Source organism: Suricata suricatta, chromosome 5 (genome assembly GCF_006229205.1).
Source record: "Suricata suricatta isolate VVHF042 chromosome 5, meerkat_22Aug2017_6uvM2_HiC, whole genome shotgun sequence".
NCBI classification, from domain to species: Eukaryota; Metazoa; Chordata; class Mammalia; order Carnivora; family Herpestidae; genus Suricata; species Suricata suricatta.
Genome location: NC_043704.1, coordinates 94,874,588 through 94,899,525, shown reverse-complemented (window position 1 = coordinate 94,899,525; position 24,938 = coordinate 94,874,588). Strand labels below are relative to the sequence as shown.

The 24,938-nt window shown below is 39.0% G+C and overlaps 1 protein-coding gene across 6 annotated transcripts; it reads right to left on the bottom strand.

Moving 5' to 3' along the window:
* Positions 1-1,336: 1,336 nt before the first annotated feature.
* On the bottom strand, positions 1,337-24,690 carry LRRC34 (leucine rich repeat containing 34). 6 transcript variants are annotated; one of them, XM_029939925.1, is made up of 12 exons: positions 21,277-21,537; positions 19,757-19,877; positions 19,137-19,255; positions 18,972-19,036; positions 17,588-17,671; positions 14,472-14,600; positions 12,666-12,761; positions 10,930-11,084; positions 10,367-10,522; positions 9,282-9,408; positions 7,666-7,851; positions 1,337-2,530 (listed from the first exon to the last, which is right to left on the bottom strand). In XM_029939925.1, the coding sequence occupies exons 2-12, from the start codon at positions 19,864-19,866 to the stop codon at positions 2,429-2,431; spliced, it is 1,329 nt and encodes a 442-aa protein (XP_029795785.1). In that variant the 5' UTR covers positions 19,867-19,877; positions 21,277-21,537; the 3' UTR covers positions 1,337-2,428. The 6 variants fall into 6 exon arrangements, with proteins under 6 accessions (XP_029795785.1, XP_029795786.1, XP_029795788.1 ...); XM_029939927.1 differs by having other exon boundaries at positions 2,443-2,530; positions 7,633-7,851; positions 18,972-19,060; XM_029939926.1 differs by lacking the exon at positions 17,588-17,671 and having other exon boundaries at positions 18,972-19,060.
* Positions 24,691-24,938: the final 248 nt, after the last annotated feature.

Below are 24,938 nucleotides of genomic sequence, written 5' to 3'. Positions count from 1 at the left end.
TCAGCCAGCCTAAAGCTTAATCTAATATAAAGGAGTCACAGTTTATAATATCTTAAGGTAATGCTGAAGTTTTTGGGAAAACACTTGTCTTATTTCTGCCCTTTGTCTTCTCATACCGGTGTCCAGTTATCTGGAGGGGGCTTACCTGACATATGGCATCAGGGAAAATTGTGTCTTGAGGTCTTCATTCTCTGGGCATTCTACTGGCCTCTGATGCAGTAGGTGACAGCTTGTAAAATATGTGATCAGGTTTTTCCTAGCTGGGTCAGAACCCAGTGATTCTTTACTGAATTGGCCTCGCCTTAGTGCTAACAAATGTGGAGAGCTCAGACTTCTGCAACTCTGTCTCAAGCAGGCCAGTGTAGATCAGGCTGCAGGTTTAACCTGTGCCATCCCCGCACAGGCTGTAGTAAGCCTGTTTGCCTCCCATTCATGAACTTGCTTCCCACTCAAGCTACCTTCGGAGCCTCCCCTTGGGAGAATGTAGAAACTTATGGGTCTCCTCTATCCCGCACAAGAACAGAGATTAGCCTGGACAAACAGATCCTCGTTACCAAGGTTTACTTTCATGTGACCGTTTCCTCGCCTCATGAGAGGCCACCTCTTACCAGAATCTGGTAGACTACTCTACTACCCAGCATATTACGCAAAGTGCATACTGTAAGATTCTGTTTCTATAAAATTCAAAAATAGGCAAAACTGTTACTGTGGGGTTAGAAATCAGGAAAGTGGTTGCCTATTGGAAGAAGATTGGAGGAGCTTCTGGGAAGCATGTGGCACTTCCTGTCTTTATCTAAGTCATGGCCAACCCAGATGGGTTAGCATTATAATGATTACTCACCTATCTGTTCACTTAAGATTTGTGTACTTTTCCATATGATTGCTATACTTGCGTTTAAAAAAGTATATATTTAAAAACTGAAGAATAAGAAAACCAGAGCATTGGTCTTTAAACTTTAATGAGATTAAAGATGACCTGGATTGTAGCAGTGCAGATTCCCTAGACTGTCCTCAGAAAATTTGATTCAGTAGGTCTCATTCTTAAGAAATCTGTAATTTTAACATTTGTCCCAGTGTGTTCTGATGCTCCACATTTTAAAAATGCTGATTTAGCATCTATAGTTTAATGAACGACTCTTAACTCTCTCAAGCGTAAGAGGTTTGTCATATTAATTGTTACTCAAGTCTGAATTTATTGGATCTCTAATTGCTGGGAGCAATTTCCTCATCAGCTTAATGTTTTACAGATGTAATGACAGTTGTTTACAATGTTCCTATGTTTTCCTATAGCTTGGTTTTATTGCATCCACTGAACTCTGCAGTTTTTCAAATTTCATTAAAAAATGAAAAATTTTTATTCACTTTCTATTGCATTTTTAACAAAACAAAAACATTTGCTTTTTTCCTGGGAAATACAGCCTTTTAGTTACAGATAACTAACAGTTCTAGGTTATTCAGCATGTAATAATGTTAAAAGAACTCTATAAATAAAAAATCAGTCTCTATATCTGCATAGTAGAGACCTTAAAATGAAAATAAAAAAAGATTTGAACACATAGAGAAGAATGTTGCCAAGTAAAGTTTGATAAAACATATTAAGTAGAGTCAATAACTAGTGAAATCAGTCAGTTTAATCATCTGGAATTCATAGTGTCATTTATAGAATTCTGTAATCTATACAGTATAGTTTTGTTGGTTCCCTTGTAAACATTTGCAGATCATTAAGTGATTTTTGCATCAATGGAAAATCATGTTATTTCTAAAAATTACCAGGTTGTGGTAGTTTTCTTTGGTATAACATATAAATAATATTTAGCTTAAAAAAAACCCTTGAAATCCATTTCACACATTGTTATTAACATGAACTATTACATATTTTTCAACCAATTCCAGATGTTTTAAGATTTTATTTTTCAGCAGAGAGCCTGATAGCAACCATCTGTCCTGTCCTGGATGATTCAGATTCATCCCTGAAAGCATGAGAATGGATTTGGTAAGGCATTTGGGTCTTTTCTCGTTCAATGACTCTGTAACATTAAGTGAAAATAATGCCTCCTACAGTTTATTCAGATCTTCTTCCCTTTACATAACCACTGTGCCCCCCCCCCTCACTTCCCCCCAGGGAGTACAGGAACATGGTTTTAGGTGCTAAATAGAAAGACGTATAAAACTTAAAAAATCATTAAATACTGAGTAAGGGATATTTATCTTAATTGTTTAAAGGAATGGACTGATGTGGGTTTTTTATTGCTAATTTTTAAAAATAAACATAGCTACTATTTTAGAAATTGACAGTACTTTAAGTGAAGGCCAATACTTGGACATCTGTAAAGTTGACCACCACCTTGATTCCGCCTCCTTGCTGTCAACATTTAGAGATAGATGGTGTTTTAGACTGCAGAACCTCAGCTCAATTTAAAGTAACCTTTTAAAACTGTCCATGTCGTCTTTTCATGCTTTGCTTGACAAGTAAATCATCCAGATGAAGCATCCTCTTCTTGGTATGTATGAATAAATTCATGTTATAGGTCTGTAATCAAAGCATCGTAGTGTCAGTTTCCTCATCATAGGAAATCTTTTTTACATTTATTTATTTGAGAGAGAGTGTGTGCGCACACAAGTGTGCCTGACCCAAGGAGGGGCAACAAGAGAGAGGGAGAATCCTTTTTTTTTTAAGTTTATGTATTGTTTAATTTACATCCAAGTTAGTTAGCATATAGTGCAACAATGATTTCAGGAGTAGATTCCTTAATGCCCCTCACCCATTTAACCCATTCCCCCTTCCACAACCCCTCCAGTAACCCTGTTTGTTCTCCATACATAAGAGTCTCTAATGTTTTGTCCCCCCCCGTTTTTATATTGTTTTTGCTTACCCTTCCTTTATGCTCATCTGTTTAGTATCTTAAATACCTCATAGGAATGAAGTCATAGATTTGTCTTTCTCTAATTTTTCACTTAGCTCACCAGCTCCATCCACATAGTTTGTTTTTGTTCTTGTTTCTTTTTCATTTATTTTTGACTCCACATATAAGGGAAAGCATATGTTATTTGTCTTTCTCTGACTTACCTCACTTAGCATACATAACTTCTAGGTCCACTGATGTTGCTAGTGGCAAGATTTCATTCTCTATGGTGGAGTAATATTCCATTGTATATATGTACACTACATTTTATTCGTCTATCATGGACACCTAAGTTGCTTCCATATCTTGGGTATTATAAATAAAGTTGCTGTCAACATAGGGGTGCATGTTTTTTCACATTTGTTTTTGTTTTCATTCGGTAAATAACTAGAAACAGAATTACTAGGTCATGTGGTAGTTTGTAGTTTTTTTTGAGGAATCTCCATACTGTTTTCCATAGTGGCAGTACCAATTAACATTCCCACTATCAGTTCATTAAGGTTTCCTTTTTTCCAATACTTTTCTCCTCACCAACACTTTTGTCTTTTTTTTTTGATAGTAGCCATTCTGATAGGTGTGAGGTGATAAAATTGTGGTTTTGATGTTCATTTCCCTGATGGTTAATGATGTTGAGCATCTTTTCATGTGTCTGTTGGCCACCTGTATGTCTTTGAAAAAATGTCCATTCAGATCCTCTGCACATTTTTAATTGGATTATCTGGGAATTTTGGTGTTGAATTGTAGTTCTTTATATATTTTGGTTATTAACTTATATATGCAACTTGCCAATATCTTCGATTCGGTAGGTTTTGATTTGTTGATGCTTTCTTTCACTGTGCAAAGCTTTTTAAGGTTGACATAGACCCAACTGTTTATTTTTGCTTTTGTTTCCTTTGCTTGGGAGACATATCCAGGAAAATGCTGGTGAGGCTCATGTCCAAGAGATTACAGCCTGTGTTTTTTGTTGTTTTTTTAGGAGCTTTGTGGTTTTGGGTCTCTTATCTTTAGGTCTTTAATCCATTTTGAGTTTACTTTTGTGTGGGATATAATACGGAAGTGGTCCTGATCTCCCAGCACCATTTATTGAATAGACTGTCTTTTCTCCATTATGTAGTCTTGTCTCTGTTGTCATGGAATAATTAACCATATAAGCATGAATTTTTTTCTGAGCTCTCAATTCTGTCCTTTTGATACCTATGTATCTGTTTTTGTGCCAGTACCATACTGTTTGGTTATTACTACTTTGTAATATAGTTTGATGTGTAGGTGACACACTAGTTTCAGGGGTACAACATAGTGATTCAACAATTATACACAAAATGCTCACTATGGTAAGCTTAGTTACCATCTGTTACTATACAGTGTTATTACAATATTACTATGTTCTCTATGCTGGTACTTTTCATTCTCCTGACTTATTTTAAATATTTATTTTGAGAGAGAACATGAGCAGGGGAGGGGCAGAGGGAAAGAGAATCCCAAGCAGGGATTACTAATTTGTAGTATAGTTTGACATCTTAGATTGTGATATCTCCAGCTTTGTTCTTTCTCAAGATTGCTTGGGCTATTCAGGGTCGTGTGAGGCTCCATACAAATTTTAGGATTTTTTGTTCTACTTCTGTGAAACATGCTATTGATATTTTTTTAGGGATTGAATTGTATGGACATTTCAACAATATTAAGTCGTCCAATCAGCATGGACTATCTTTCCATTTGTATAGCCCTCATTTCCATTTTTTTTAACCTTTTTTAAAACAAAAAGTATTTTGAGAGAAAGTGAGCAGGGGAAGGGCAGAAAGAGGGAGGGAGAGGAAAGGCTCTCAAGCAGCTTCCACTCTCTGTGCAGAGCCTGACATGGGGCTCAAACTCTTGAACCATGAGCTCATGACCTGAGCCGAAATCAATAGTCAAGACACTTACCTGACTGAGCCACTTAGGCACTCCACCTTTTTTAAATTATTTTTAAAAATTAAGCTCTATATCCATATTGGGCTGAACTGATGACCCTAAGATCAAGGGTCACGTGCTCTTGATTTTGAGCCAGCCAGGTGCCCCTCATCAACATCTTAGTTTTTCAGTGTATAAGGTTTTCACTTTCTTGGTTAAATATATTCCTAAGTATTTTATTCTTTGCTTTATATAATGTTTGTTTGAGAGAAAGCAAGCAGGGGAAGGGCAAAGAGAGATAAGGGGACACAGCGCAGAGCCTGATGCAGGGTTCAAACTCAGAAATCATGACCTGAGCCAAAATCAAGGGTTGGACACTTAACCAACTGAGCCACCCAGGCACCCCTTAAGTATTTATTTTAGTAATCTCTGCACCAAATATGGGGCTTAAATTCAGAACCCTGAGATCAAGAGTTATATGTTCTTCCAACTGAGCCAACCACCCCAGTTCTGTATTCTTCTGATGCTATTTTTATTACCCCTTCCATGTTTTATGTATATATATTTTGCCTCTTCGTGTATCCCTTGATTAATTTTTATAGCTATAATTTGAAACTACTTTTAACTTCCATACTAGGTTTATAAGTGATTGATCTAAACTATATATTTGCTTTTACTGTGAAATTTCCTCATAATTTTCTAGTTATGGCCTTTTCTTTCCATTCATATAATTTCCTAACATTTCTTGTAAAACTAGTTTAGTAGTGATGAACTTCTTTAACTTTTGTTTGTCTGGGACACTATCCCTACTTCAATTCTGAGTGATAATGTTGCTGAGTAGAGTATTCTGGTTGCAGGGGGTTTGCTGTTTTGTTGGGGTTTTTTTTTTTTTTCTTTCAGCATTTTATGCCACTCCCTTCTGGCCTGTGGAGTTTCTGCTGAAAATGAGCTCATAGCCTTATGAGGTTTCCCATGTATATAAGTTTGCGTTTCTATTGCCTTTAGGATTTGCTTTTTAATTTTTGTCATTTTAATTGTTTTTGTATATATTATATACATATAGTTATACATAATTATACATATTGCCATTTTAATTATAGCTCCTTAGGTTCATCAAAAGGCTCTCTTTGCTTTTTGCACCTGGATGTTACTTTCCTTCCCCAGGTTAAGGTAGTTTTCGGCTATTATTTCTTCAAATAAGTTTTGTCCCCCTTCTCTCTTCTCCTTCTGTAATCTTTTATAATGCAAATGTTCATACACGTGATAGACCACAGAGGTCCCTTATTCTCATATTTTTCTTTTTGCTATTGAGCTTGGGTGTTTTCCATTACCCTGATCTTACAAATCACTAATCTCATCTTCTGTATCCTCTAATCCACTGATTTCCTCTAGCACATTTCTAATTTTAGTTATTATATTCCTTACCTCTGACTAGTTTTTAAATTTTATCTCTCTGTGTTGAAGTTCTCCCTGAATTCATCTACTCTTATCTCAAGTCTGGTATCTTTATGACCATTACTTTGAATTCCTTATCAGGTATATTGCTTACCTGTTTCATTTAGCTTTTCTTCTGTGGTTTTACCTTCTTTCATTTGGGACATATTCCTGTCTCATTTTGTCTGTTTCTGTGAATTAGGTAGGTCAGCTCCTTCTGTTGGTCTAGAAAATAGTGTCCTTGGGTAAAAGGGGTCCCGTGGCTCCCTGCAGCACAGTCCTCCTTTGTCACCAGAACCTGTTGTGGGTGATCTGTGACTGATGGCGGCATGCTGGTGGGTGATGCTCGCCCTCTACCCAGCTGACTAGTAGTCCTCGTCTAGTGTTGAGGGTACACTGGTGGACAAGGCTTGTCCCCTTCACAGCTGGCTGATAAGCCCTGCTCCACCTCTACATGTGGACAGCCTGTCTGCCGTGATCTGCTTTGCCTGCTGTGGGCTTACTGGTAAGTAGGGTTTGCTTCCTACATGGCTGGCTGTGAGACCTGGTTGCTGCAGCCATGGGTTTGCTGGTAGGGCAGGGTTGGCTCGTGGCCCAGCTGTTAGGAGCCTCTGTGGCCGCTGCAGACACACTGATGGGTAGGGCTCGCTCCCTCTATAGCCAGCTGAGAAGGGCAGCAGCTGCAGGTGTGTGGGGTTAGCTCCCTCCTCTCCAGAGGGAGAGCTGCTCTGCCAGGGTGGGCAGGTTGGAGAAGGCAGGGCACACCGTGCTAGGAAGGTAGATTGCCAATGTCAGAACTGGCTTCCACAAGTCTAGGCTGGGAGAGCACAAGAAGACTGGCACCCACCAGTCTCTTTCCTGGAGAGAGCTCCTAGCTTTCCCGTCCTGTACTCTTCCTTAAACTAGGCAGTAAATCTCCCTCACATATACCCCAGGCACTTTTCAAACTGCTTTTTAGTTATTAGTGTGTTGGCTTTTCAGGGGTGGAGCCTTGGTATCCTCTAGCCTTCCAGCTCTCCCGGAATTAAGCCCCACTGATGTTCAAAACCAGACATATGGAGACTGGTCTTCCCAGTGCACGTCCCAGGGCCGTCAGTGCCCAGTGTGGGGTCGCTTCTCCTTGCCTATGACTTTGTCCCTGGAGTTTAGCTGTGGAGGGTCTGTTCTGCCAGTCTTCCAGTTGTTTGCAGAGCGGGCTGCAGTACTGGGAGCAGTTGCCTTGATAGGGCTGGGGGAGGAGGTGAATTCAGGGTCCTCTTACTCTGCCATCTTCATTTTCCTATAAAAATTTTTTTTCTAAAAAGTTTTATTACTCCGTTTTTCCACAGTGAACATTTAAAGTTTAATATAGTCATAAAAATGTAGTAGGCTATAAAATATTAACATAAGGCAAGTTTGTGAAAATTACTTTAGAGCTTGTTTTTCATAGATCTGGACCTACTGGTACAAGACTGGAACCTGCATTCGATGACTGACTGCAAGCTTCTCCGTAAGTTGGTCTCCAGTAATAATGCTTTTTAAGGCCATTGGAGACTTCTGCAAGACACACATGTCCGTCCACCACAAATGACTCCACATCTGTGTTGTCTGGTTTTAGACGGCCCATTTGAATTAAGTCGGAGTATGCCTAGGATTTTTAAGAAAACAACTATCATTAATAAAATAGCTCATTTATTTTATTGTAAACAAATTTCTATATTCAAATTAGCTGTGCTAATTTTCGTTTTAAAATATTCTAAGTTATTGAATTTTAGTATTTTTCAATTCTATAGATTTTTGTTCACTTAATTTCATAATGACAATATAATCTTGCAAAATTCATTCCTATGCTTTAAGGTATATTGTCATTTTATGACTCCCAGAATTAACAATTCTCACTGTTACTGATTTTGTAGGCTAAAGGTCCCATGGTCAAAAATTTCCAAGTCCTACAGGGGTTCTTACGTGAGGGAAAGAGAAGTTGTATATGCCTTTAAAAATCTGATGGCCAGGGACCCATTTCTCAGAAAGATAAACAATCAGATTTTGGCATTCAACTCTGAGTTCATGAACTCCCTGAAGCTAATTTATAGTCTGAGGCTAAGAGACCATTTCCATATTAATAGATGCCGGCCTGGCTGGTCGCCTAATTTTTTCATGGTGGAATTTTGTCTGTCTCGTGGATCAGTGGTATCTATGTAAGATCACACAAACATGTTAAACTGGTTTGGCAGTAAGGTTGTGTGCTGAGATAGGCAGAAACGTAGGCAGTAAAGGATAGAAACCTTTAGTTGCTTTCTGCTTTAGTTCGTTACTATTCCAAGCTCAATTAGTTTCTAGTGTGTAGAATGTTTTTCTGGAATCAAGATTTAAATAGTACATTTTATTACTCTTTTGTTTTGGTTAGCCTTTTGCAAATGTAGATTTTTAGCATCTTTCTTTCTTTCCAAATCAAAACTATTTGTTACTATGCTTTTTGGTTTGAAAGTAGTATCAAGGGTTCTATTTGCATAAGCAACAGATAAAAGTTCTACAAGTCTCCAAAACCATATCTTGGTTTAATTATTGGGCAGCAGATTAGAGATTGTGCTGATCAAATTTAGAATAAATCAACAATTGTGATTTAAAAATTTTTTAACTTGGGAGGAGTTAGGACTGTGTAATTCATTTATCGTAATATATAGTATTTGAGATCTTTTGCTGTGTCAACCACAGAACTTTCCAGTCGTTAATTTTTAGGGCTTATGTTAAGATGTCTTACTGTATTTTGTAATCATTTTTTTAATGTTTATTTTTGAGAGAGAGAGACCAAGGAAGCAAGGGAGAGGGGGAGAGAGGGAGTGGGGAGAGAGAGTCCCAAGCAGGCTCTATGCTGTCAGTGCAGAACCCAACACAGGGCTTAAACTCAACAAACTGAGAAAGTGACCTGAGCTGAAATTAAGAGTCAGACACTTAACCCACTGAGCCACCTAGGTGGCCCAATATGTTATAATTATTTCTAAGACCACCTGTAAATGTCTGATGTTAAAGACCCCAGAAAAAGCCTTCAGTGAAGGAGGAAAAAAAAAAAAAACTTACCACACATGTAGCCTCATCAAATTTGTTTCCCCAAATGTAGACATTAGAGAGTGTGGGGTTTGTTTTCATGGACTGTGAAAGTGCAACAAGTCCTTCTCCCTCTATGTTGTTGCTGACTACTGACAACCTAGGGAGAAACAAGAATAACCCTGAAAGCCAGTAAATCCACAAAGAAGATGCATAAGTTAGCCAACAGCATTTATTATGTTTCTCTTTAAGTCTGTGATTTTAAGAGGGAGACAGAGGATCTGGAGTAGGCTCTGCACTGACAGCGGAGAGCTCGATGCAGGGCTCAGACTCACGAAGCAGGAGATCGTGGCCTGAGCCAAAGTCGGTCACTTACCCTACTGAACCACCCAGGTGCCTCTATTGCATTTTATTGTACACAATCTTAGCATTATCCTTAAGCATCTAATGTAATCCTAGAATCCAAGAAACTTAGTTCTCTAATTGGATGCTTCATGTACCCAGTATAGCTACCTACATTTTAGAAATCAAGTCTTTTATATCATTCAGTAAATGTTTGGGGTGGATTACAAATACACCCTTCAGGATTTTTCATATTTTAAGTCTTGGTCATACTGAATGATTGTGATTTTTCTTTAAAATTCAGGATCAATACTATACACAGTAAGAATGTTCTCAACCTTACACAGTCACAACTAGAATCAATTTAATTTTTAATAGACATTACTTTTTGGGGCTTCTGGGTGGCTCTGGGTGCCTCAGTTGGTTAAGCATCTGACCTCGGCTCAGGTCATGATCTCATGGTTTGTGAGTTCGAGCCCTGCGTCAGCTTCTGTGCAGACCGCTCAAAGCCTGGAGCCTGCTTCGGATTCTGTGTCTCCCTCTTCCTCTGCCCCTCCCCTACTCACACTCTGTTTGAGAGAGAGAGACCCATGTTTTTTTTTTTTTTTTTTTTTTTTTTTTTTAAAACAGACCTTACTTTTGAAAAAGAAGGTGAAATGTTTAATATCTCCATTTAGAGACTATTTTTATATTTCATCATGCATCTTGAGTTAAGGGACTTGGTTAGTATTTTAAAAGGTTTTTGTTATTTTGATTAAATATAAAGCCATACTAACGCTTTAACACTCCTGTTGTGTGAAGCAAGAGTTTCACTGAGATACTTTGCTCCTGCATTTTCTATTCTGTTAAAAGAAAGATCTATTACTTCCAGGGTAGTATTGCTTTTCAGCACATCAGCCAAATACACCATTCCATCACGAGTTATTTTGTTGCTGGGAAAGGAAAAAATACATGTTACATTTGAAAATATGAGGTATTTTTTTATTCATAGAGATTAACATGCTTCAAAACTGTTATATAGAATGGTACTTTGTAGCTTACTAAAAGATTTTAATATAGAATGGTACTTTGTAGCTTACTAAAAGATTTTAATCAGTTCCCCAAAAAGTTAATGAAAATTTGCTATAAAATGTTGCTTCCATTCTGGATTACTCATGATTAATTGTTCATCCACATTGTAGGACATATAAATTAAATAGTAAGGCTTTGGATAAAAAGTCCACAACAACGGTTGCATTTTTCTGATCTTTGCAATCAGGATACATTGCTAGACACTAGGTACTGTAAATGTTTACCTAGATTATTCCCAGGACTTCTGGATTAATGGATTATCACTTACCAGCTGATGTCAAGGTAGCGCAGGCTTCTGTTCAGATACAGTGCATCACATAACTGTTTTATACCACAGTTTTTCATATTATGCTTACACAGGTGTAGTGCCACAAGGCAGTGATTTTCCTTCAGCATGTGGCCTAGATGTACTGTGGACTCTTCCTAAAAATAGGTAAAATCTTTTTCTAAAATACAATTTTGAAGCAGTACATGTTTATTCCAAACACTGTACATGTTTATTCCAAACATCTGCTAAGTTATTTAAGTTAGCTTTTAAAAAATACCAGTTAAGACTGCTAGTCTATAATTCATTTTGGCTTGGCTTTTAAGAAAAATCATTTTTGCCACAAATGATACTTTATTTTAAAAATAGGCAGTAGGCACTTGCAGGGTACAGTGACTAAGTGATGTGAAAGAGGCTGGTTTTAAGAAGTCAGAATCCTTAACAGTCACTCCAGAAGGAAAAAAGATTGGTCCCATGATGTAGTGAGCATATTAATACGCTCCCTTATTGTTGTCCTCTCAGTCTCTCAGTTCTTCTTACACCTTCCATATGTTCCTGAACTTTTCTTCTCTTGATTTCTACTCTTCATAGTCTTTAGACAAAATACAAAGACATTTGCCAATGTTGATTCTATTTAAAAACACTCATCAATCCTGTAATATCCAGCTCTTCCCTTTTATAATCATCCCAAATCTCTAAATATGTTTTACTCTTCTAGTCACTGGAAGACTTAATTTTTCATTCCAAAATCTAGCTGCTTCCAGGCACAAAGTATATAGCCACAAGGAGGATTTGAATACCAGCCACTAGATTTTTAACAGAGTCCAAGCAGGTCTTAAAATGAATGGGTCAGAGTATTTTATGCTAAGAAGCCCTCTGGCGTGATTGCTGTATTTATAAGAGGTTTTATAGTCACTGGAAATGCTGAATACAAACATGGATAACTATGGGTGCTCGAATCATGTACTTCTACATAATACTCTGAGAAAAACTACAAAAGTTAACTGAAGCCACATGGCAATAGCAGATACTATGTGAGTTTTATAATAGAAGTACATGAGCTTTATAATGAAACCGTCCAGGGGCAGCCTTCACAGCAGGTACCATGTTTTTACCCCTCTTGTCTCCAGTAGGGAGCTTACCTGTAGGATCAAGTCCAGACTTCCCAGGCTGCTGTTCACTCACATTTTGCATTACTAATGATTTCAAAAGTGGTTTAGTGATACCAATATAAAACAAAACAATTCACACTGAGCTTTTATAATCCAGCCTTTAAAACGTGAATCATTTGGGGGCACCTAGGTGGCTCAGTCAGTTAAGCGTCTGACTTCAGCTCAGGTCATGATCTCACAGTTGGTGGGTTTGAGCCCCACGTTCGGCTCTGTGCTGACAGCTCAGGGCCTGGAGCCTGCTTTGGATTCTGCGTCTCCTTTTCTTCCTGCCCCTACTCTGCTTGTGCCTTCCCCCCAAATAAACATTTAAAAAATTTTAAAATAAAATAAAACTTTAATCATTTTTCATCTGAACTACTTTGCCCCTCTCCAGGTTTACCCACTATTAATCTGAGTTTACAGGGGGGAAAAAACGACATGTATACTGCTCAATTTTTCTTCAGATAAGCTTTTCTTTGTAAACGCAGTTAATTCTAAAGATATAATGCATTCATGAACTTGACATAAATAGTACCTTCATTTTATTTACATGTAGTAATATTAGCTATCATCACTTTGAATACATACCTGTTCACCATACAGTATAGGTCGGTTTAGGTTTATTGCTTGAATTGTTTGGTTTTGAGTTAGGACTGTAGCAAATGCTATCACACTTTGCATTTCCTAAAAACAGTAAATTCATTAAGGAAACTGACAACGTATAGAATCTATTTCAAAATCTGTAATCTGCATTCAATTAAATTATATTTTGAGTTATAAACCTTGGATGGTCAAATTCAGAATGAATGGTCACTGTGTTCTTTTCTCCCTGGGCTAAGATCTGTCTAGAACATGATGGGGAGTTCTTAAAGTTTCAGTATCCATTTCCTGGGATGTTCCCCTCCAGGTTTGCTCCTCAGTCCTCAAGGTTCTGTGTGCGGCATACCTCGGATACATACATAGACACAACATACAGGTCCCAGCTAGGACTCTACGCTACTGAGGACTTGCGCCCTGGTGCAAGTGTTACGTATACGTGTACCCTCGGGGTGTGTGAGTGGTGACAAAGGTTTAATAGTCATTTTTCACAGCTTCCACAGGCCTTCCTGTTTTATCTTATTGGAAGAGCCTAGTTCTCCCCCATTTCTGGGATGGACACCACCAAACACACCCAGCTGTGTTATTTTCTGTTACTCCAGAAAACCTGGGCTTTCTCGCACTCCACCAGTCCAGTCACCCTCCCATCCAGTCAATCAGTAAGTCTTAAGAAATCCTGCCATCAAAAGATCTCAGATTAGCCCATCTGTATGCCACCACCCCACCCCCTGGTCTTATCGCCCACCTGGACTATTGTAGTGACTTCCTAAATGGTCAGTGGGCTTCCTCTTGTCACCCTTTAATTCCCCTACAGAGAAACCAGAGAGCTTTTTAAAGGATCAATCAGATCATGTCTCCTCACAAAGCCTCTCCATGACACACATTTATAGCACAGTCCCCTCCTCTTCGTAGGGGGCGTAGAACCCACAACCCATGCAACATTGCTGGATCAGGCCTCTGCAGACCCCTCCACCTTCACTCTGGAGATACTCTTAGCTCCCCTGTCCAGCTGCTTTGGCTTCTGAGTTCTTAAAACCTGCTGGAGTCAGTATTTCATTATTCATGTGCCTCTCATTCTTGTCATATTTGAAGATCAGTTTTGCCATTTACTTAATAGTTTTCCATTAATTCAATTCATTTTTTCCACTTTTAGAACTCTATTACTACCATAAATGGAAAACCTCAAAGTAAAATCCTCAAAATAAAGTATCTCTAAAAATAAATACCTGAGTATTAAAATCACCTCCGTCTGTATTAGTAATGCCACCCATATGACACTTGGGGCAGCACAGAGTCTGCGTGTGCTGGACCCCTGCCTGGAATGTTCGGCCATGGGTGCTTCCAACGCGGGGTTTTCTCATCCTTTGTGACCAAGTAGGACCTCCTCAGATACTAGAAACTACCCTGCCCTGCAGATGACCTCCCACTTGGCAATCTTTGTAGCACTTCGCTTTGTTGATGTTTTCCCAACTAGAATATAAGCTTTCTAATGAAGTTGTATTTGTTTAATTTAAAACAAAATTTTTCTCAAAAAATCCCATGCAGGTCAAGAAGGGTTGTAGCTGGAAGCTTAGGAAGAATTTTATTCTATGTATTACTTTACAGAGTAATACAATCTGATTTTATTAACAGCACTATGCCTAATAGTAAACAAACAACTTTTTTCCTGATATCAAGGAAAAGCTTAATCATTCATAAGACTGTCATGTAACTGGTCTCTTTAACAATTCCCTATTCTGGTTTCCAGGGAAAATGATGCATTACCTAGGCAATTTTTCTCAAAACCAATTTACTCACCAGATCACAGTCACCCAGATCTAATTTTTCTAAGGATGAATTGATTTGTAGCATTGCAGCAAAAAACATTCCACCTTCATTTTCAATCTTGTTTCCAGTCATTCTTAGGTATTTCAGAGTTGTATTCTTCTGAAAAGGAAAAGAAGCAAAACGTCATTAAATTTTTATTCCATAGAATTCTCATTTGATTACAGGAGTTAGACTATATTACTATTTGCAGACTCATCAGTTTTTCATGGAGATAGAATAGGATATACTCCTTAAAAGGTACCATTCAGCTACTCAGAACACATAAAAATCTAGCCTAATTTTTTAGTGGAGAGAACCCAGGAAACATATGCCCAGTAAATGAAGCAGATTTTAATAAATTTTCCTTTCTTTGGGAAATGTTTGTTTTCTAAGAAAATTATGCCACTTTTTTTGAGGTGAAATTCACATATCCCCAAGTTAACCATTTTGAAGTGTACAATTCACTGGATTTTAATAGATTACAGTGTTATACAGCCATCACATAGCTAGTTCCAAAGGAGTTTTATTACCCCTCCCCCCATAAGGACACACTATACCCATTAAGCAATCATCCCATATTCTCTGTTATCATTTTTAGAAGAAATAGAATTTCTCAGACATCTACAAAGTTTAACTCCTCTCATTCCAATCTTTTGATCGTTCTTTCACAAAGAAAACTACAAGATATTTTAATATCCCAATGAGTAAATATTAGAAGACATATAAGTGCAAATAGTTTTAAAGTTAATTCAAACCCCTTAAGAGCAGGAAGAAGGCAAGGATGTCCACTGTTAACACATCTGTTTAACATTGTACTGGAGATTCGAGACCAAGCAATTAGGCAAGGAAAAGAAAAAAAGGCATCCAGATTGGAAAAGAAGTAAAACCATATCTGCATATAACATGATCTTTATCGAAAATCCTAAGGAATCCATCAGAAAAGCTGTTACAACTAGTGAGCTCAGGGGAGACTGCAGGGTAAAGATCAATTGTATTAAAACAAAAAATAAATTGTATGTCTTCACATTAGCAAAATTGAAACTAAGATTATCCCATTTATAAGAGCATCAAAAAGAATAAAACATGAGGAATAAATTTAGCAAAAACAAGACTTGTACATTAAAAACAAAACACTGTTGAAGGAAATGAAAAACCAAATGGAAGTCCATCCCATGTTCATGGATCAGAAGACTTAAGATGGCTATACTCCCCAAATTGATCTAAAGATTGAAAGCAATTCCTCTCAAAATCCTTGTTTTTCTTGCAGAAATTGATAAGCTGATCTTACATTTCATATGGAAATGCAAGGGACTCGGAAGACCCAACACATCTTGAAACAACAAAAAGGACTTCAGACCTGGCTACAAACTACTGTAATCAAGATAGTGTAGGGCTGGCATAAGGATCAACATACAGGTTATTAGAATATAATGAAGAGTAGAGAAATAAACCATTTATAATCAATTTTTGACAAGGGCATCAAGAAAATGGGGGATAAACAGTCTTAAATAGTATTGGGACAACAGGATATCCACATGCAAGAGAATGGGGTTAGACTCCCACCTCACATCATATACAAAAATTGACTCAAAATGGATCAAAGAACTAAATGAAAGAGCTAAAACAACTTTTAGAAGAACACAAATGTAAATCTTCATGACTTTGAGTTAGGCAAAGCCATCTTAGATATAACATGAAAAGCACAAACAAAAGAAAAAATGTATAGACCTTTATTAAAATTAAAGTTTTGTGCTTCAAAGGACACCATAAGGAGGTGAAAAGGCAACCTAACCTACAGAATGAGAGAAACCATTTGCAACACATACATCTGATAAGGGACTTGCATCCAAAACATATAAAGAACTCTTACAATTTAAAGACAACTAAAACAACTTAAAAATGGGCATTGAACAGACATTTCTCCAAAGAATGGCACATGAAAAGATGCTCAACATCATTATTTATGAGGGGAATGCAAAACCCATAAAAACTCTTCATATCCACTAGGTTGTCTAAAATCAGGACAGTAACAAGTGCTGGTGAGGATGTAGCAAAACACTCCTACGTTGCTGATGGAATTGTAAAAAGGGACAGCCACTTTGGAAAAGTTTGGCAGTTTCTCTAGATGTTGAGCACCATTACCAAATGATCTAGATATGTACCCAAGAAAATTGAAAACCTATGCACACAAAAATGTGCGTATTCACAGTAGGATTATTATAGACAAAAAGTGGAAACCCAAATATCCATTAACTGAAAGATGAACAAAATAGGATTTATCCAAATCATGGAATATTATTGGGTAATAAGGAATGAAGTATGTTACAATATGGATGAACCTTGAAAGCATTAAGGCAGTCACAGAAGACCACATATTCTAAGATTCCATTTATATAAAATGTCCAGAATAGGCAATCTGTAGACAGAACATAGACTAATGACTGCCAAGGACTAGGGGGTGAAAGAAGCATGGAGAAGGGTTGCTAATGGGTATAGGGCATCTTTGGGGCATGAAAATGTTCTAAAAACAGACAGTGATGGTTGCACAATTCTGAATATACAAAAATCACAGAGCCAAACACCTTAACAGTAAATTTTTATAGAAAAAAGTAAACATATTTGTGTGTGAATTATACCTCACTAAAGCTGTTTATTTTTAGGGGCACCTGGGTGGCTCAGTCAGTTAAGCGTCTGACTCTTGTTTAAGGCTCAGGTTCATGGGTTCAATCCCCACACCACGCTCTGTGCTGGCAGCGTGGAGCCTGCTTGGAATTCTCTCTCCTCCTCTCTCTTTGTCCCTCCCCTGCTTACTTATGCTCTCAAAATAAACTTATAAAAACATTTTTTTAATGAGTTCAAGGGGTACCTGGGTGGCTCAGTTGGTGGAGCTCTCTGTTCCTCCCCTTCTAGTGCTCTCTTTCTCAAAATAAATAGTATTTTTTAAAATGAGTTCAAAAGTGCTTGTAGTACTACATTTTAATAAATTGAAGTACAACATACATTTCCACAATAATGTAAGTTCACATTAACATTAGATTATGTTGATTACAAGCTATCAGAAGTTAAAATTCCCAAAGAAAATGTTAGTTTAAGATATAAATGCTTACGTGTAGTGCTTTAGCAATCAGTTCTCCACCTTTGGGCCCAATATCATTAAACATAAGATTTAAATAAATGAGTTTGTGTTGTTTCTATAATAAGGAGAGAAAAGAAGCTATTATACATGTAATTATTGTGGAAAAAAAATCTAGGAGCTGATTTATTTAAATAAAAGTATTTAGGGGCACCTAGGTGGCTCAGTGGGTTAAGCCTCCCACTTCAGCTCAGGTCAGATCTCACGTTCGAGCCTGGAGCCTGCTTCCGGTTCTCTGTTTCCTTTTCTCTCTGCCCCTCCCCCTCTCATGCTCTGTCTCTCTCTGTATCAAAAATAAAATATTTTAAAAAATTGTGTAAGAGTATTTACCTCCAAAGAAAATCTCTGCAACACAGAAAATCTGAAAGTCCAGAAAAAGAAACTACCATGGGGGTGGGGGAGATTACTAGTCTCATTTAAACATAATTGTAATATAAATGAGAAAGACTATATTTTTGATCAATGATTCAAAGTATGAATGTGCTTTATGTATTTAATGATAGTGTACAAGTTTACAAAAAAAGGACTCAGGAGCTCTAGGTAACAGTCTACTGATAAAATGCACAAGTAGGGGCTCTCTGGCTCTCCCCGTTCCACCAGCTTGGAGTGAGCAGAGGCCCGGGTTTGAACCTGCAATAAACGACCCTTGCTTTTTGGCTTTGAAAAAAAAAAATACACAAGTAGGGTTTCAGTGGTTTCAACTGTTATAAATATAGAGCAAGGTCAGGACCCTGGACATTTTACAAAACTATCATTTTGGGTGCCATGAGCCTAGGTGGTTTCACTGTAAACCGAACATTTTGATGATTTATGCAGCATTTTTGTAACTGTTGAGAATAAATTATTTGGTTTATATTCTTTTTTAATCTTCACTCTGCCCTTATGTTGTATGCCATCTCATGGATATGAGAATTTTAAAATCCTTTTTAAACTCGTTGGAAGCATGTTTAGCAGTTGAGACTGGGGCAAGTAGGAACTTAAAAAGCCCGTTTGAGAGGGGTACTGAGTAAATGATATATGCTGCTTTACATTTTAGCTGAAAACAGACGTAGACACTCATCTGCCAGTTGTCTGAGGTTGAAACAAGGCCTATCCTTAAAGTGCACCTACTCTGATTGGTGGGCCACACATTTGTTTTGTTTGTTGTTGTTTGTTTTGTTTGACTGCCCTGTATTTCTTAAATAAAATGCAACCGTAATGTAGCATTTCAGCTTGGGCAGTGATGGTGAAGTCGCAATAAACGGTTAACTTAGTAGGCTTGGCGGACTCGAACCCTGCACATTCCAAAGAAAGGACCAGTTCTTCACTGGCTCCTGAGAGAAAACAAAAAGAAGTAAGAACACTTTGTAGTAAAATACCTGAAGCAATCTTGCAGCATAGTATGCACCAACATCACTTATGAGGTTGTATCTAACATCCAAACCTGAAGAAAATGGATAAATAGAGGCTGATATTCCTTATAATGAATAATTAAAACCAGGAAAGTAAAAGCAAGAGGTAATGATTCTTAAGGAGGCATGTACCATTAATATATGGATTCTTCTTTAAAATTCTGGAAAGAATCCAAAAATCTTCACCCGTCATTCTTTCTACTGGCATTAAGTGACTGTTACCAGCAATGTTTAATGTGATTCCTTCCAATCTGTTAAAATACAAATAAGAAACCCAGTAAAGAAATAAAAGTACTTTCCCCACCTCGTGCAAATAGTAACATCATGAATAGCATTTGCTGAAACCAAGTATGTATCACAATATAGATTTACACCAAGTAACTTAAAAGGACTGAATATTCTACAGATTTTACAGACACTTTTATATTATGGAATTTCTCTCTCACACTCACAAAACAATGTATCTCCACCTGATAGATAATGATTTTCATAAATAATCCAGCCCACAGGAGTTTAGCACAAATCTGGAGCCTAGACTTGGGAGACTGCTGGTCAGGTGCTCTTTCTCATGTACACTCCACTACCTCCAAGACTAACAATGTCCACCATCTACTTCTCTAAATCGAAAAGCATGTCCATTTTAAAAAGCATTTGCAAATGCCTTTAAACAAATCACTCAGTATTCCAGGATTTTCATACAGATTGATTATCCGTGAGTATTACTTATGTAACCAAGTATTTGTCTTCCTTACCCCTTTTCAATTTTTTCATCCACTTCTTGGAGAAGATGCCATACAAAAGAATTAATTTTCCTGGACTTTTCCATACACAGATTATAATAATCTTCCTGGAGACTGCTCATAATTTCTAGAACTTTTGAAAAAGAAATGCATTACTCTTCACATGTGAATTATACCAGGACCTTTCCCTTCCCCTCTACACCCCCTCCTCCAATTACATTTCTTCCAAAGATATGAATGTGTATGTGTATAGAGTCAGGGGTAAGGAAGAAAAGGAGATGGAATTAAGAATAAAGTGGGTGGGGGGCTGGATAGAAGAAACTGATGGGAATGAAAATGCCATTTGGAGAACTAGAGCCCTAGAAGCACCCACTGAGGGTAGGCAGACTGTAACTGGTAACACAGTGGGAGAACTAATAGACCTGGTCACTGAGGAAAAGGATATTCAGAAAAATTAAATAGTTTGTCCAAAATCATACATCTAATGAGGGCAGAGTATAAAAACTGAGCCCAAAGCCTCTTATTACTCTGCCACATTAGGTTAGGATGACTCACACATTCTTATCAGGACTTCAAATAAAGAAAATTCTACCAGAGAATCTAAACTTTAAAAAGATCTGAAGAGGGACGCCCAGGTGGCTCAGTCGGTTAAGTGTCCGACTTCGGCTCAGGTCATGATCTCACGGTTTGTGGGTTCGAGCCCTGCCATCGGGCTCTGTGCTGACAGCTCAGAGCCTGGAGCCTGTCTTTGGATTCTGTGTCTCCCTTTCTCTGACCCTCCCTTGCTTACTTGTTCTCTCTCTCTCTCTAAGACAAATAAAAACATTAAAAAAATTTTTTTAAAGATCTGAAGAATCACCAGGTCCCATAGGCTTCTTGGACACCCTCATGCAAGTCGATGCATCTCTGAATATAGCTGTCAGTTCCTCCTAACCGTAAGTGGAGGCCTGGCTCATAGAAGCTCTTCACCTACCCTGGCCTTCCATTTCCTCTTTCTACTTTTTTTTTTTTTAACGTTTATTTACTTATTTTGAGAGAGAGAGAGAGAGAGAGAGAGAGAGAACCAGTGAGGAAGAACATAGAGAGCAGGGGGACAGAAGATTCAAAGCAGGCTCTGCACTGACGGCAGCAAGCCCAACGCAGGGCTTGAACCCACAAACTGGGATCATGACCAGAGCCAAAGTTGGACGTTTAACCAACTGAGCCACCCCATGCACTGCCTTTTCCTCTTTCTAAAAAATTTTTTTTAACATTTTTATTTATTTTTGAGAGACAGAGAGACAGAGGGTGAGTGGGGAAGGGACAGAGAGGGAGACGCAGAATCCGAAGCAGGCTGTCAGCACACAGCCCAACGCAAGGCTCAAACTCATGAACCAGTGAGATCATGACCTGAGCCGAAGTCGGACGCTTAACTGACTGAGCCACCCAGGCACCAACCCCCCCCACCACCAACCTTTTTCTCCTTCTAAAGATTATGAAGGACTGAACAGACCAAAATCAAAGACTGAAACAAAGGAATTGAAATTGCTTACCTTTGTTATATACTCTCTTCTTAGAAGCACATACCAGTATCTTTATTTTCTGTCCTATCTTTTGTGTTAGTCTCTTTTTAAAAATCTGTGCTCAGAGATTTCACTATTTAGCCAACTTAGGGTCTTCAGAAACTAGTCTCTCTGAATCTCTGGATCCCAACAGGTGCTTTTTGCGTAGATTTTTGCTGAATAGATTTCTACGTTATATGAACGAAGAGTTTGCTAAGCAAATTTGCAAAACAAGATTTAAGATGAGGAACACTATATTAAAAAGGAAAGCAGAAAACTTTTCTCAACAGTTTTAAAAAAAATAAGCTTTAAAAAAAATTAACCCACTTATTCCAGACAACTTGGAAATTTTAGTATCAAAAAGAAATAAACATTGATCAGCCATCCCACTGCCAAAGAACCATTACAACTGAGGTCTGAGGGTATTTCCTCCCTGTTGTTTTTCTCATATATGTGCATATTAGCATTTTTAAACAAAATTGGAATCTTTCAGTACAGTTCCAGATCTTTTCAGTTAACATTATGTTGTGAGTTTTCCCATGTCATTATTCTCTGAAAATTTTTAATGTCAACAGAATTTCCTCTCTTGTGTCTGGATGTACTTAAGAAACCTTTCACTTATTTTAGGAAGTTTTCATGTATTTAAATAACATTTCAGCACAATATTTCCCAAATTGTATTTTTTTATAATTTTTTTAATGTTTTTTATTTATTTTTGAAAGACCAAGAGAGAGAGTGTGGGAGCAGGGGAGGGTCAGAGAGAGAGGGAGACACAGAATTTGAAGACGGGCTCCAGGCTCTGAGCTAGCTGTCAGCACAGAGCCTGATGTGGGGCCCAAACCCAGGAACTGCAAGATCATGACCTGAGCTGAAGTCAGATGCTTAATTGGCTGAGCCACCCAGGTGCCCCCCAAATTGTATTCCTTAGAATACTAATCTATGAGATGATCAAGGATGATCTGGGACTCCTGGGAACTCAGTCAGTTGAGCATCCGACTTTGGCGTAGGTCATGATCTCACGGTTCTTGAGATCGAGCCCCATGTAGGACTCGCTGCTGTCAGCGCAGAACCCACTTGGACCCTCTATCCCCCTCTGTCTGGATCCCCACACCATGCACTCTCTCTCAAAAATAAACATTTTTAAAAAAGATGTTCTAAGTAGAATAGATTTTATGGTCAGATAAGCTTGGGAAGTGCTGCATTAAACAAAGCTAAGCAGACCCCTATCTATATAACACTTCCCTGGACATTAAAAACACTCAGGAGCATGAAGAGTCTTCAAATTGTTGAGCCTTGAGAGAAGGGAGAAAAAAACCCCACTCCATCTCCCTGACTTAAGTGACCGTGGTTCACATGGAATTCAATCTACAAAATGCTACTTTAGCATTCTGGACAGGAAGCATAGCAAACAGATCTCAAACACATTTACTTGTTGGAACTGGGCTCCCAATGGCTTGTTTCCTCCCTTCTGGAAGTAGATAGTAACCTTGTTTAGTTTTGTTTTTTTAATTTTTAATGATTAGTTTTTGAGAGAGAGAGCAAGCGAATGAACGGGGCAGGGGCAGACAGAGAGGGAGACACAGAATCTGAAGCAGACTGTAGGCACTGAGCTTTCTGCCCAGAGCCTGATATGGGGCTCGGACTCCCAAACCATGAGATCATGACCTGAGCCAAAGTCGGACCCTCAACCAACTGAGCCACCCACGCACCTCATCCTTGGTATTAAAAAGAGAAGACTGCCTTGGAATCTCAGAGGCTCAGTGCCTGCCCTCAGCTGGCTGCAACACACCCAAGGATTTTGGAGAAATAAGTCAGACTTAGAACTCCTGTTTCTCTGAAAGTAGGAGGGAATCCTAGACTATACACTAAATATAGCTAAAGAAAGTTAAATGAAAAATTCTTATTACCTGACCATGGATTTAAAGTATTTAAAAGTTTCTGGTATATTTTTCTGTAATGCAATCTTTAAAATTCACGAAGTATTATATGTCAGGATTTTATGGCATTAATTCATATTCGGGGGAAATAATAAATCAAGGATCCAATTGTAAAGCTAAGACTAGGAATAATCAGTTACACAATAAAATGTCAAGGTCTAACTCAAATGTCTTTCATCCATGCCAAAGTCTTATATTCCAAATATTTTTCACCTAGGAGCATGTTTTAAGTTTTCTTTAAAAAGGGGGGGGGTGGTGCTCATTTTGGAGGTGGTCCCCTCTGCCCTCCTACACTGGAAGCAGCCAAGTACTGGGGAAATCCAAGGGTTGGGAGTGAGTCAGAGTAAGTGCCTATCCATGATGAGCTGTGTGATTGAACAAGTTATTTAAAGTCTCCCATCTTAAACTGCCTCTCATGCTAGAGGCAGAGCTCAATGCCCATCTCATGGACACAGTAAGGAATAGGTAAATCTTCTAGCAGTTCCATATCTACAAGCACACAACACTTTAAAACAAGCATCCAGGGGCGCCTGGGTGGTACAACATCGCTGAGGTTATGATCTCATCACTCATGAGTTCGAGCCTCACATCAGGCTCTGTGTTAACAGGTCAGAGCCTGGAGCCTGTTTAGGATTCCTTCTTCCTCTCTCTCTCTGCCCCTCCCCTGCTTGTTCATTCGTTTGTTCTCTTTCTCTCTCTCTCAAATAAACACTTAAAAAATATATTTAAAAAAAAAGCAAACAAGCATCCAAAATGGTAACAGTGAGGGATGCCTTGGTGGCTGTCAATTAAGCAACCCCCCTTGATTTCTGCTCAGATCATGATCTCATGGTTCTTGGGTTTGAGCTCCTACCTACTGAGGCTGCTTGAGATTCTCCCTCTCTCTTTCTCTCTCCCTCCCTCTCTGCCCCTCCCCTGCTTGGGTGCTCTCTCTCAAAAATAAACTAAAAAAATTGGACAGGATGGCAGGAGGAGGGGTGTGCAGGCTATGTTCGAGACCTTCTTGCTCACCTAGGCCCTGCTTTATGGAGCCTCCACAAAAAAGGGCCCTAGAGGAACATCTACACACCCTTCCCTAAGACCAAAGAGCAAAACCAATAGACACCTTCCTCTAGGACAACCTGTGGTGTGAAGAGCAGACCCTTGGGGAGGGAGGGGGCAGAACCTGGGGCTCCCTTCCCCCCCTAAGTGGAGGCCCCCAAAGTTCTGGTCACAGCTGGAGTTCCCAGGGCCACCCTCCTGCCAAGCAGCCTCTGGCCGGCAGCCTGCTCGCAGGAACGGGCTGGTGGGAGTCAGCCCGCAGCTGGGGCTAGCGCCCCTCGCCCACTTCATCTGGGTCAGGCAGGCACCGGAGGACACCCTATTTCTTACCGCTACTTTTGACCGGGGGCCCAGGAGGTAGTAGGGGCTGTAGTGGGAGCGAGAGGGAGAGACCCGGACCTGGCCCCGGCTGCCACCTTCCTGCCGCCTCGCAAGTTCCTCTTCACTGCCAAGGCCGCGGTGAAGTTGTCATGACGACCGTGCGCATGCGTCGGCCCAGTCCCCAGACTCCCTTCCGTGGCACCAGGGCTCCGGTGACGGCCAGACCCTGAGCGCCACCTCCCAGACCCTGAGCGCCACCTCCAGCAGGCTGTGCACCCATTACCCACTTGGGCCCTGAGGCCTGACCGGGCAGGCAGAGACTTGACAACGATATGGAGGCTTGTCGGTCACTCT